The sequence below is a fragment of the Dromiciops gliroides genome, chromosome 6 (assembly GCF_019393635.1).
Source record: "Dromiciops gliroides isolate mDroGli1 chromosome 6, mDroGli1.pri, whole genome shotgun sequence".
NCBI lineage: Eukaryota > Metazoa > Chordata > Mammalia > Microbiotheria > Microbiotheriidae > Dromiciops > Dromiciops gliroides.
The window spans coordinates 90450882-90464096 of record NC_057866.1 but is presented as its reverse complement, the minus strand read 5'-3'; the positions used below and the strand labels follow the sequence as shown (position 1 = coordinate 90464096).

The following is a 13215-nucleotide window of genomic DNA, read 5'->3' as shown; positions in this document are numbered from 1 at the left end:
GTCCTTTCCAGACCCAATCATGGGGCTAGAACATTAGTGTTTAATAAGACCTTGGAGATTTACTCATCTTGTTCATTTTTACAGGTAGAAGGACTTGTCCAAGGGCATGCTGCAGATTAATGGCAGATTAGACACTTAATTGCGTTAATTAAAATTAATTGGATAATTAAAAGCTCCTGTGTTTAGGCTGTCCTATCAGGCTCTGGGTGATGAATAACTAATTTATTTAGTGTTTTAGAGTTTATAAATTGCTTTTCATTCATTATCTAGTTCTATTCTCATGTTTCACAGATAAGGAAATTAAGGTCACAAAAATAATGTGACTTGTCTAAGATTTCCCAGCTGGGAAGGATCAGATCTGGGCTGAGAACACAGGTCTCTCAATAGAATTGTGATAATACAAAAAGCCTACTGCTTTTTACACAATATGCCAATTCTTTTCTATATATACATAATATTATATGTTGTCAAAGTCTTTTCCCAAATATTGTCTTAGTTTATCCCCACAACCACCACTTGATGTAACCTAGGATATTATATTTGGAACATGAATAGCCATCTAAGCAGATGGTGTCTAAGACTAGGGTTACAAATGGGGAAACTGAGACCCAGAGATATTGAATGACTTGCCCAAGGTCACACAGATAATAAGTGACAAAGCTAGGATTTGAACTCAGGTTTTCTGACTTAAAATCCAGTATTCTCTCTACCCTGCCATTGCTTCTCCTCTTTCTCAGGAGAATCTCTTCTCTTGGATAGTCTAATCCTTCTGTTTTCTCTTGTCCCTCCTTCTGTGTCTTTCTCCTCGTGGATCCCTGTCTCTGTTTAATGGCCAAGGGTCAGTCAAGTGGATGGTTTCTGTTATTAATGTGGTATCAGCTCAGTAACTGTCACTCCTGCTGCTCAAGTGGTTTTTCTGGGTTCATGCTTTCTATACTTGCAAATGCCTCAAAGGGTAATGGAGAGGCTAAGTGACTTGCCCATAGTCACACTGCTAGAAAATATCTGAGGCTGGATTTGAATTTGGGTCTTCCCACTGACTCTTCAGTGTAGTATTTCATCTGCTTTGCCACCCTGCCTCTAGGTGTATGAAAGTGACATGAAATATGTCAAAGAAACATAGAAATGAAAAAGACAATGGATTTTTATTAGACTGTGAGCTCCTTGATGTTAGGGATTGTCTCTTGAACTTCTGGATATCCCCAGTGCTTAGCACAGTGCCTGGCAGATAGTAGGTGCTCAATATTTAAATATTTATTTATTCATTTATTTAATTTGGTGAGGCAATTGGGGTTAAGAGACTTGCCCAGGGTCACCCAGCTAGTAAGTGTTAAGTGTCTGAGGCTGGATTTGTACTCAGGTCCTCCTGAATCCAGGGCCAGTGCTCTATCCACTGCGCCACCTAGCTGCCCTAGTGCTCAATATTTATTGACTGGTCATGGAGTGAGAGAAAAGGATGGGTGGCATATGCATTAGTACTCCTGACCTATTAGAAGAACCAAAAGAAGCTCTCTTTCATACTGAGTAGATCCCTTGGGGAGGATTTGTAGAAGGACACTGAACAAAAATTGTGGAAGATGAAAATTCAGGGAGAGGTATACCAGTGGAGGGAGGATGAAACCATGGGTCCATTCAGCTATCAAAGCATCATGGGAGAGTCGAGTGTATATTGAATATTTGAGTATATCTGTGATCTCATTAATGTGAATCTTACCTCAAGGGATGCAGACTACAACCCCCCATACCTGTCCATCCTGTAGCAAAAATCTAAGTTACAAAAGCATAACAAGCTCCAGATGATTTTAAATTCTGGTTTCACATAAAGCTTCTGGGCAAACCATCTGCATTAGGTTTGCATTTTGATGAGAGTTACCAGTGTCTGTGTGCTAGAATGTGTATGTGTATTTGCAGCATACACGCCATGTGATAGTGAAACAAATGGCAGTGGTTTGGCAGCATGGATAGAGAGCCCACATTCAGGTTCAAGTCCTGCCTGAATAACTGGGAGGAACTAATTTAACTTCTTAATCTTTCAGTCAACTCTTTGAGACTATGGATTTTAGGGTAAATGCTGATCTGAACTGATGGAAAGAATTTCTATGCTTGCATTTTCCATATTGAGGAAATCACATGTCTGGGCCAATAATGATGAGAATAATGGCAACAGTAATGCCATAACCATCTTGCCTTTTCAAGGTTTACAAAGTACTTCTTGACAACAACACAATGAGATATTTCAAGCATTTTTATTCCTATTCTTTTGTTGTTCAGTCATTCAGGCATGTCTGACTCTTTGTGACCTCATGGACCATAGCATGTCAATTCTGTCCATTGGGTTTTCTTGGCAAAGATGCTTCTCCAGTGCATTAAGGCAAACAGAGGTTGTGACCTGTCCAGTATCATATAACTAGTGTCTGGGGCCAGATTTGAACAAGGGTCTTTCTGACTCGAGGCCTAGAGCTCTATCCATTGAGTCACCTGGCTGCCTCCAATCTCTGTTCTACAGAAAAGAAAAAGAAAGATCATGGACATAGAATAATTTACCCATGGTCACATAACTAAGAATTGGAGGGTAGGATTCAAGCTTGGGTCTCTCATCTCTATGCTAATGATTGTTAGATATATTTACCCAGCCTTAACCTCTCTTCTAACCTCCAGAATCACATTTCTAACTACTTATTAAATACCTCAAATTGGATGTGTTGTAGATATGTTAAATTCATCCTATCCAAAACTTAGCTCATTATCTTTCTCCCAAAGCCCTCCCCATTTCTAAATTTCCCTATTACTGTTGATAGCACCACCCCCCTCTCAGTTACCCATGCTTACAATCTAGGCATCATCTTCAACACCTTGCTTTCTCTCACCTTTCATATTCAATCTATTGCTAAGTCCTATCACTTTTACCTTTGCAACATCTCTTGAGCATACCTTCTTCTCTAACACTACCTCTACCCTGTGAAGACCCTAATGATCTCATTCCGCAACCGTTATCATAACCTTCTGATTCATCTCCCACTCTTCTCACTGCAGTCCATTCCCCACTTAGCTGTGAAAAAGATCTTCCTAAAGCTCAAGTCTGACCATGTGACCTCCCTATTCAGTGAGTTGAAGTGGCTCCCTATGACCTCCAGGATCAAATATAAAATACTCTGCTTGGCATTCAGAACCCTTACCAACCTGCCCCTCTTCTACCTTTCCAGTCTTCTTACACCTTACTCTGCAATCCAATGACATTTGCCTCTTTGCTGTTTCTCATAAAAGTTCTTCCCACTACTGTCCTTGCTCCCCATGCTTGGAATTTTCTCCTTTATCTCTGCCTCCTTTGAGTCTTAGCTAAAATCCCATCTTCTCCTAGAAGCCCTTTCTGATCTCCCTTAATGCTAGTGACTTCTCTGTGTTGATTACCTCTCATTTTTTCCTGTACAAATCTTGCTTTTCCATGGTTGTTTGCATGTTGTCTCCCTCACTTTTTTTGCCTTTTGTGTATCCCCAATACATTGCACATAATTCAGTAGGTGCTTAATAAATGTTTATTGCCTGACTGAAAAGCCAGTGTTATTTCCACTATATTAAGTTTCTTCTAGTAGCAGTAATAGGAAAAAGGATATTTGGACTGGACTGAAATCCTAGCTTCATCATTAACTTGCCAGTCAAGTCTCGAAACCTAGCTGGGCTTTAGTCACCTCATCTGAAAACAGGGGCCACTAATACTACCAATAGTGCTTTGTAAACATTCTAACTTTTATTGATATAGAAATGGACACTGTTAGAATGACTATTATCTGCTTGTTATAATGGAAGCTACTGTCCAGGCCCATATTCATGTATGCTCTTTTGAATATTAATTAGGGGGGATTTGTAAGAGATGTAATAGAGGGCTCTATCTTTTTTTGCATCACGGCAAAATCATGCAATATTAAAAAAAATAATCATTCTGCCAGCCGGATTTCATCAGGTCTAAGCTTGGGCATATTTGCTGGCTAATCCACAGGTGCAGAATCCAATCATCAGCCTCTCAGAGAGGACCTGTTTGTCTTCTCATATTCTCATCAGTTGCAGCTCAAAGTAAGTCCAAATGAAAATTTAGACTCCCTTGTAATTTCCAAGGGCAAAATTCTTAAAAAAAAGACCCTAAACTAAAATTAAAGGGTAGGAGGAATGGAAGCTTTTGTGCTTTAGCAGGCACTTGTCATTTTCATCAAATGGAGAGATGCTAACAGAGACTTCCAGAATGACAGCTGGTCCCAGGGGGAGAATTTTGTTTCCACTTAAGGGGGAAAACCCACAAAAATTTCTGTGTTCCATTTGTCTTGGGGTAACTGTGTTGATGTCTAATTGTGCCTGACCCCTAGGCTAATGAAGAGGTGTAAATCCCCTGTATCTGGTAATGGATGCTTCTGGCAGCTTTATGAGCTCCAAGGCCAGACTTTTGCTGGGTTGCCATCGAGATAATATTATTGCACACATCAACCATCTTTATGACGTGTTGCAAGGTAGTGAGGTACCCGAAACAGCTCAGTGGGGCTCTTAGTCCTCCATAGGTGGGCACCAAATTAAATTTCCTCACCTCCCATAAAGAGGCAGCAGCATTCATTGTAAACTAGAGGAAAAGGAGGGTTTGTCACAGGGAAAATGGAGATAAAGGGGTGATGGGTACTAAAGAATGTCACTTTCTAAAAACGTTCCAGCAAAGTATGATGCTTTTTCTTGGGGCTGCGAGTATGGGACTTTGAATTCTTCCTGCTCTCAGGAAGGTCTGGACTTTTTGTGTTCATGACCAAATTCTAACCTAAGAGTGTGATTGATAATATTAATGATAATTCACCCCTGGAAGGTGGTCAGTATAGCTATTATTCTCCCCAGTTTATGGATAAGGAAAATGAGGCTTTGATGGGAAAGGTTATTGCCCTATGCTTATAAGTATAGATATTAAAATGTGATTCTGGGTCTCTATGATGCAGGTCTACAGTTCTCATCAAAAAAGGAGGTTTGATCACATTGTGAGAAAGTACTTTCTGTCTTCCCTCTGTTGATTGTTTCTAATTTATCTGGCATATGGCTTGTTTGTACATAGTCGTTTGCAAGATTTCTCCCCCACTAGACTGTGAGCTCCTTGAGAGTATGGATTGGCATTTGCCTTCTTTGGGGGGGGGTGTTATTATCCCGAACTTAGTAGTATGCCTGGCACATAGTAGGCACTTAGTAAATGCTTATTTTTTTTTCCTTTTTTTTTTTTTAAGTGAGGCAATTGGGATTAAGTGAGTTGCCCAGGGTCACACAGCTAGTAAGTGTCAAGTGTCTGAGGACGGATTTAAACTCAGGTACTCCTGACTCCAGGGCCGGTGCTCTATCCACTGCACCACCTAGCTGCCCCTAGTAAATGCTTATTGACTGACAGGTCAGAGACTACCCTGAATACAACTGTAAAGCTAACCTAGGTAAGTAGTAGGATTTTTGGTGGTGTTAATGACAGAGGAAAACCTTCACAGTGACTTCAGGGTAGGGAACATGGTCCCTACCTGACTGGAAAGAGGACTCAGCTGGGAATCAGACCTGGGCTCTTTTCCTGATTAAGCCAGGTATGATGCTGGGCAGCTAATTGGCGCCACAGTGCATAGAGCACTGTCCTTGGAATCGGAAAGACTCAACTCCCTGAGTTCAAATCCAGCCTTAAGCACTCAGTAGCTTTGTGACTCTGGGCAAGTCATTAAACCTTGTTTGCCTCAGTTTCCTCAGATGTAAAATGAGCTGGAGAAGAAAATGTCAAACCATTCCAATATATCTTCCAAGAAAACTCCAAATTAGGGTCATGAAGAGTCAGACGTGACTGAAAAGTACTGAACAACAATGACACCAGTCATTCCAGGGTGCAGTTCACTTACCTACAAAAAACAGCTAGATCAAGAATTCTTGTGGCTTCTGAACTTTAAAAATGTTTTTGACAGCTATATTTAAACATAATTGATTTCCTTTGTAATCCTATTTTATTTTATGCATTTGAAAACATTATTCTGAGAAGGGGTCTTTAGCATGTGCATATATACATACACGCCACCCCAAAACACATAACTAGATGATCCTTCCACTTTTGAAATTATTTGTGCCATTTTTAGCCACATTTTTTATTCCAGCTCTAACATTCTATGCTCTATAGACTGGGCTCCTTCTACAAATCAACTGTATAAAACAAATCAACTGTCCCATGCAGAAGGGACATCCCGGGAAATGGCAAAGGGAGAAAGAGTCAATAAAAGAGGTTTGGATAAATCACAGATTGGACTGTGATCAGCAAAGGGAAGAGGGTGCAGAGAAAGGGAGCACAAAATTGTAGTAAAGCTAAAAGCAGAGATATTGAAGTGGTTTACCATTTCCATTTCCCGCTCATTTTACAGATGAGGAAACTGAGGCAAATAGGGTTAAGTGACTTGCTTAGGGTCACACAACTAGTAAGTGTCTGAGGCAGGATTTGAAGTCAGGAAGATAAATCTTCCTGATTCCAAGTCTAGTGCTTTATCTACTGTGCCACCAAGCTAGTATATAGGTCTGTTGATTAACTAATTGATTTGTTGTGGGTTCTTCAGCCCTCCTTCTTCCCGTTTCTGCTATGTCACCATGCACTATCAATCCCACTGAGTTGAAAGTAGCCTCAAATCTCATCTGATACCAACCTCTTCCTGGCCAAGAATCTCTTCTATATTTCTGACAGATGGCCTACTGAGCCTTTGCTTGAAGACCTAGGGGGATTCTACCCATTTTCTCCTGAGGTAACTGCTTCCAGTTTTGGGTAACTCTGAATGTCAGAAAGTTCTTCCTCACATCAAGTCTAAATTGGCCTCTACAACTTGTAGTTCATAGTTCTTCTGCCCTCTAGGGACCAGCAATACTCCTTTACTTCTTTTTCCCTTTATGAGCCTTTCAGAAACTTGGGGATAGTTAGGCTCCATGGCTAACAAGATCCCCTTGCTCTTGCCCTTTATCTCTTCACTGTACACTCTTTTCATTTGGAACTAAAGGAAACCCTGTTTTTGGCCATTCTTGTTCCCAATATGCCCCCTTACACACTGGGCTTAACTGATCTAGATATTGGGCATTGCTTTCTTCCCTAGCTGCTTGTTTGCTGTGGAGTAGATAGTGTTAAGTTTCCTGGGCTGCTCTCTCTCCTTCCTTATTAAGAAATTCAAAGAACAATCTGACTTCAATGGTCCAGACTAGCCCACAGCCTTGCCTCACAGGCACGGGTGGGGGGACATCTCCTAACAGTGCCACATCCAGGTTTTGCATAAAACACTATCTGAATTTGAGGCCTGAATGGCCTTGAGACTTTGGATTGGATCGAGCATACTGCTTAATGTCTGAGCCACTGGCCTTTCCCTGGAGCTGGGGACAATGGTAGCCCCTACCTCTACTCTTCCCTTTTGGCAATCTGTCCTCCCCATAACTGCTATCCCTGTGTGGGAATAGTTCAAGGGCAACCACATACCATCCTCTCTCCTGGAATCTTTTGTCTTACTGTCCCTTCCTCTTTGCCTTTGCTTATGTACTTATTGTTCAAAAGGATGGTGCCTTACAATGTTCTGTCTGCTGCATCCATGCTTACTTCATGGAATGTCATGTTTTCCATTTCTGGAACATGCTCCATTTTAAAAATCCTTCTCCACCTGGGCCATCTGCCCTTCCTTGGCACACAAACAATTTCCCCTTCCTGCTTTCCATCCCCTATTCTTGGCACAGTAATCAAAGCAAGACTATATTGCTTCTGGAGGGACTGTGTCAAATATCCACCTTATGGATTCATATATCAGTGTGACTCTCCAGACCAAAAGTCCATTCCCTGGCTACTACTCCCCCGATATAGGTTATTTCCACATCTATTAGAATATATGTTCCTTGGGGGCAGCTAGGTGGTGCAGTGGATAGGGCACCAGCCCTGGAGTCAGGAGTACCTGAGTTCAAATCCAGCCTCAGACACATAACACTTACAAGCTGTGTGACCCTGGGCAAGTCACTTAACCCCAATTGCCTCACTAAAGTTAAAAAAAAAAAGAATATATGTTCCTTGAGGACAGGAAGTAACCCACAATTCTATTTCTATTCCCAGCCTGGCAAAGAGTAAGTGCTTTATAAATACCTTTTTATTCGTTTATTTCATGAAGATGTGAGGCATGATGCATGGAGATGCTTCAACTTTTTAGTTAAGTTGGAACTGGCAGATTCATGCAATTTTGGAATTGGAAGTAGCCTTAGTGGTAATAGAATATAACCTCCTTATTTTATAGAACAGGAAAGTTATGTTCAGAGATAAGATGACTTGCTTCATGCCACTCAGGCCAAATCCCTCTCCCCCACTCTTTCCATTTCACCTAATGTTATTAATCTCTTTGTAATCGGTCATGGATGAATGATAAGTTGATTCTTTGGCATTCTACCATGATGTGATTTTGAAAAGGGCATGACACTTTCTACTAGAGAGAGGTATGGAGGGAACTCTGATGGTGGAATCTCAGGCCCCAATGACAAATGTGGGCCACATTCTGGAGACAAGTCAAACTCCTTACACCACATGGAGGATTTCCAATGCCATTTATGTAGAGCAACAGCTCCATTATATGTTACATACATCTAATATTTCCCTGCCCAAAAGAAAAGAAAATAGACTTGCCTTTTAAATTTGTAGAGGATGAAGGCTCCCACTGCAAATAGGCAGATAAGGAAAAGAACAATGAGGGCCCAATATCCACCTCCTCCTCCAATCCTTTGAGAATCTGCAAACCAATGAGATGGTTAATAGATTGTCTTTTTAAGCTCCACAGCTATCCCACTTATTTTGAGTAAAGATCCACCATTTTTTTTCTTTTTTTTTGTGAGGCAATTGGGGTTAAGTGACTTGCCCAGGGTCACACAGCTAGTAAGTGTCAAGTGTCTGAGACCAGATTTGAACTCAGGTCCTCCCGAATCCAAGGCCAGTGCTCTATCCACTGCACCACGTAGCTGCCCCAAGATCCACCATTCTGAAATCTAGTTATATCCTTGGGACTCTCAGTTCCTTTAGATAAGGCACAAATTAAAGTGGAGAGGTCAGGCTCAGTGGAGCATTGATTATAAAAGGATTTCAAGGAATGTGACCTTTGGGTTGGCACTTCCCCTCTCTGGGACTTGGTTTCCTCATTTGCAAAATAGGCCATTTGGGCTAGATCTCTAAGGTTCCTTCCAACTCACGCATTCTATGTTTTATGTACCAAGATTCCTTCCAGCTCTGACATTCAGTGAGCCTCTTACTTAAACGGAAGGTTCTTAATGTGGGAAGGAGGATCTATGAACTTTTAAAAGCATATTTTGATAAATATTTCAATATAATTGGTATTTTATTTTAAGGATTAAATATTCTATTGTTTTTGCATTTAACTGGGAGAAAATAAAATATTAAATCACTAAACAATATTCTGAGAAGGGGAACCATAGGCTTGAAGAGACTTTCAAAGACACAAAAAAGGATAAGAACACCTCACTTAAATCATAATTTAGTAATTGCATTTCATTTGGCTAAGAGGGATTAGGTTTTTGTGCAACCACCACCAACAAGAAAATGCATAGTCCCTTCCCTTAAGAAATCAGCTGTATTTTGTAACAGAAAAACTCTTTACAGAAGTGGGGAGCCATGGATATGGGATATTCAAATTCTGTCAGTTGGGACTGATGTGTTGGCTGATCTTCTAAACTATTTTTTTTTGGTTTTTCTTTTAAAATCTTTTTTTATAAGACACAGATGAGAGAGGGGGGAGAGAGAGGGAGGGAGGATATATTAAAAAATTAATGTGATATAAAAACAAAAGGCATCAATAAAAATCAGATTAGGAAAAAAGGCAGATATTTGAAGAGCAGAGGAAAGCTCTTCAGTGCCTACTGAGGTTATCATCCAAAGAGGGATAAAAATAATAAAATCAAGAAGAAATGAGAGAAATTGTGACCCACAGGAATTAAAGAAGTGAAAAACTTAGTTTTATGGTTAAAGTTGAATCCTGAAACTCTATTCATTAATTACAACTCTCCTGCTTTCATTTTTTATGCATGATTGTTCACATTTTTTTATGATTCATGGTAATCATTGGCATTAGAGCTGAGAGGGAGTTGATATCATCAAGTGGGAGCCTTAGGAGATTACGTTCAAATGCTGAGTTTAGGGTGGTAGAACTGGGCAGAGTCCATTGTCTTTATTTTGTAGATGAAGAAACTATTAAATCCTCCAGCACTATCAATGTGAGCAAATGGTTTTCAGATTTTGTTTCCAATAAATAGCCTTCTATCTTCAAGCTAAAATATAAGCGGAAATGGACTGAGACCATCAAATCATTAACAATGCTCCATTGGATAAAGTCTCTGAACAATCCTTAATTTATATCGATGGGCCCCAGAATCTACTCAAAGGGTATTAATTGTTCAGCCCTTCACTCTCAATATCTGGAACAATACCTGAATCTGTATCACGTAATGTTACAAGTACCCAGAAGCCTCCTCTTAAGAAAAAGCTGATGTTGTGGGCATTCAAGGCTTGCTTGATGGCCATGATCCTCTGAAACGAGAAAGAAACAAAACAAGGAACAGATATTTTATTTGGGATATCTCGAGCCTCCAGAACTTGAGAGCTGTTGAATAACAACAACAACAAAAGAATATGAAGTGGAATATTGAGCTCACTTTTCAATAGTGCTAAATAGATTGGGGGGGGGGTTACCAGGTTTGTTATCTCTGTCTTATTGATAAAGAAATTGAGGCCCAGAATAAAGTGACTTGTTCATGATTCTAACTCTCAGAACTGTTAGTCAGCAATTGAAACTAATTCTTGTTCCATATCCAAGGCTACTCCCCACTCCCCCAATTACTCACTGTACTACATTGGGCAAGTTAATTTAACCCATCTGGAAAGAAAAGTGTTCTCATTAAACAAAAAGCCATACAGTTAGAGGGCTGTATTTGAAGTTTAGAAGATGGGGCTTTGAGTCTTGCTTTGGATACTTCACTAGTCATATTCCTCATCTGTAAAATGAGGGTATAAGATGAGGGTCTCTTCAAATTTGAATATTCCATGTTCTAAAATCCCTTTCAACTCAAAAACTTGTAGATCTATGAGCTTCCCACAAAAACCCACTGCCTCTGAACATGGATAGTGATGGTCAGGGATGTTGTCATGCAGAGGGGCAATTATGCACTGGTCAGGTGGTTGGACTAGATGGCTGTTGGGGGCCCACTCCAATTTAGAATCTTGATGAATCTATGCTTCTACAATAGGAACCTAATTGGGAGACTTCCAATTGAGTCTTACCTATTGTGTACCATGTATTGTGTACTGTGTACATATACCATTTACCATGTATCTTTTACCATGTAATGTGTATCATGTACTGTGTACTATGTAACATCCATCTTCTTTAGACTAAACATTCTTAGTTCCTTTAGTTGGCATCATCTTAAAACCTTCCACTATTCCATTTGCCATTCTCTAGTGTATGCACAGGCTTATCAGTGCTTTTTCTAAAATGTGATTCCCATCCTGTTTTTGGATTTTGGAACCCAACTGGGAGACTTCCAATTGAGTCCTATCATTTTTCTGTTTTCAGCTCAATATCTAGCCTGATAATATTATTTGTCATCTTTATTCTTTTACCCTATACCTCAGCTGATTCTCCCAACTTTGTGCCATCTGCGTTGCTGAGAAAAGTTTTGATTTATGTTTTTCTTTGATTTTGAGTCATTGGTTAATGTTAATGTTGACTACTCCTTGGGTATGAACATTTAGCTACTTTCGTTTTTGTTTTGTTTTAATTTTGAGACCTTCGTTATTCTGACTGGAAGTGCAGTGGCCCCTTCCAGGTCCAATCCCACTGCTAATTGGCACAGAAACTTTGACCAGTTCTGTTTCTGACTTGGCCACTTTGCCTCTCATGCAGACTTCTGGCACCTTCTCAGCTTCTGGCACCTTGTAATATTGAAACTGGACTTAGAACAGGGACCAATCAGCTTTAGTTTTACTGTAGCTCAGAACTCCCAAGTTCAAGTGATCTACCAGACTCAGTCTCCATATAGAAGAACCACCATGGCTGGCCATTTAACTAGATCTAAGTCCACCTGAATATATTACCATGTGAATAACGAATGTGATAATTCCCAAGCATATTACAAAAAGTTTTATAACATGATTTGCTAAAATCTACAGTAAATTTACTGTATTACCCTGAACTACCATGCTAATGACTATGCTGTTAAAAAGAAAAAAGGTTAGTCCGGTATGCCCTCTTTTTTGATGAAACTATGGATGAAGCAAAGGAAGGAACAATGGCTCTCAAGTTAAGGGACCTTAATCCAGATCCTACCTCCAGTCATTATTCTCTGTGTGACCATTAAGTCACAAAATCTAGGACCTCATTTTCTTCATCTATAAAACAAAGGTATCAGGTGAAAGAATCTTTGAGTTCCCTTCTAGCTATTAGTCTATAATCTTAATTTCCTTTGCTAAATATTCAAAATTCTGATCAAATTGATGTTCTATATATTTTCCCATGATTTGAAGTCAAGTTTACTGGCCTATGGTTAACAGATTCAATTCTTGCCCCCTTAAAAAATGGTACATTTTCTCTTCTGCAGTCTTATGACACTTTCCCACTTCTCCACAATTTTTCAAAATTCATTGTGACTATATCTACATGTTTTTTTCTTATGTGAAGATATCATTTGTCTGGGTCTTGTGACTTGAACTCATCAAGGGCAGCTGGGTATTTTCTTACTATTTTGCTAATTTTGAATTTCTGTTTCCTAGTAGATATTTCTGCCTGAAATAAGATTGCATTGAATCTCTTTATCTTGGTCAGACCCATCCCAAGCCGCTAAGAAATCTAGGGTGGGAAAGCTTATTCTGTTCTGCTCAAGCTTTGGTGGAGACAGATCTTTTTGTCTAGATAAGAAGAACTCTCCATCCAGGGAGGGGTCACTCAATCTGCCCATTTGAATTGATAGCCCAAAGATGCGGGTGGTCTGGTATAAACCTTCATTTTAATATAGCCTACCTCTAATTAGATTTGATTGCTATTTGATGAACTACCTACTGTTTCAAGGGTATGTAAACTGTGAACTCCACCATGATTATCTTTGGTTTGAGAGAGATGGCCAACAATCATCTTTTTTATTAATTAATTAGCCTTGTTGCTAAAATGATAAAATTAA

The 13215-nt window shown here is 39.8% G+C and overlaps 1 protein-coding gene across 4 annotated transcripts in view; it reads right to left on the bottom strand.

Moving 5' to 3' along the window:
* The window catches only part of SORCS2 (sortilin related VPS10 domain containing receptor 2), a 1257082-nt gene that overhangs the window by 24661 nt on the left and 1219206 nt on the right, over positions 1–13215 (bottom strand). For all 4 annotated transcript variants that reach the window (XM_043971225.1, XM_043971226.1, XM_043971227.1 and 1 more), the window contains exons 24-25: positions 10471–10570; positions 8663–8765 (exon numbers count right to left, since the gene is read on the bottom strand). In XM_043971225.1, coding sequence (XP_043827160.1) covers positions 8663–8765; positions 10471–10570 — 203 coding nt within the window. The remainder of the gene's footprint in view (positions 1–8662; positions 8766–10470; positions 10571–13215) is intronic.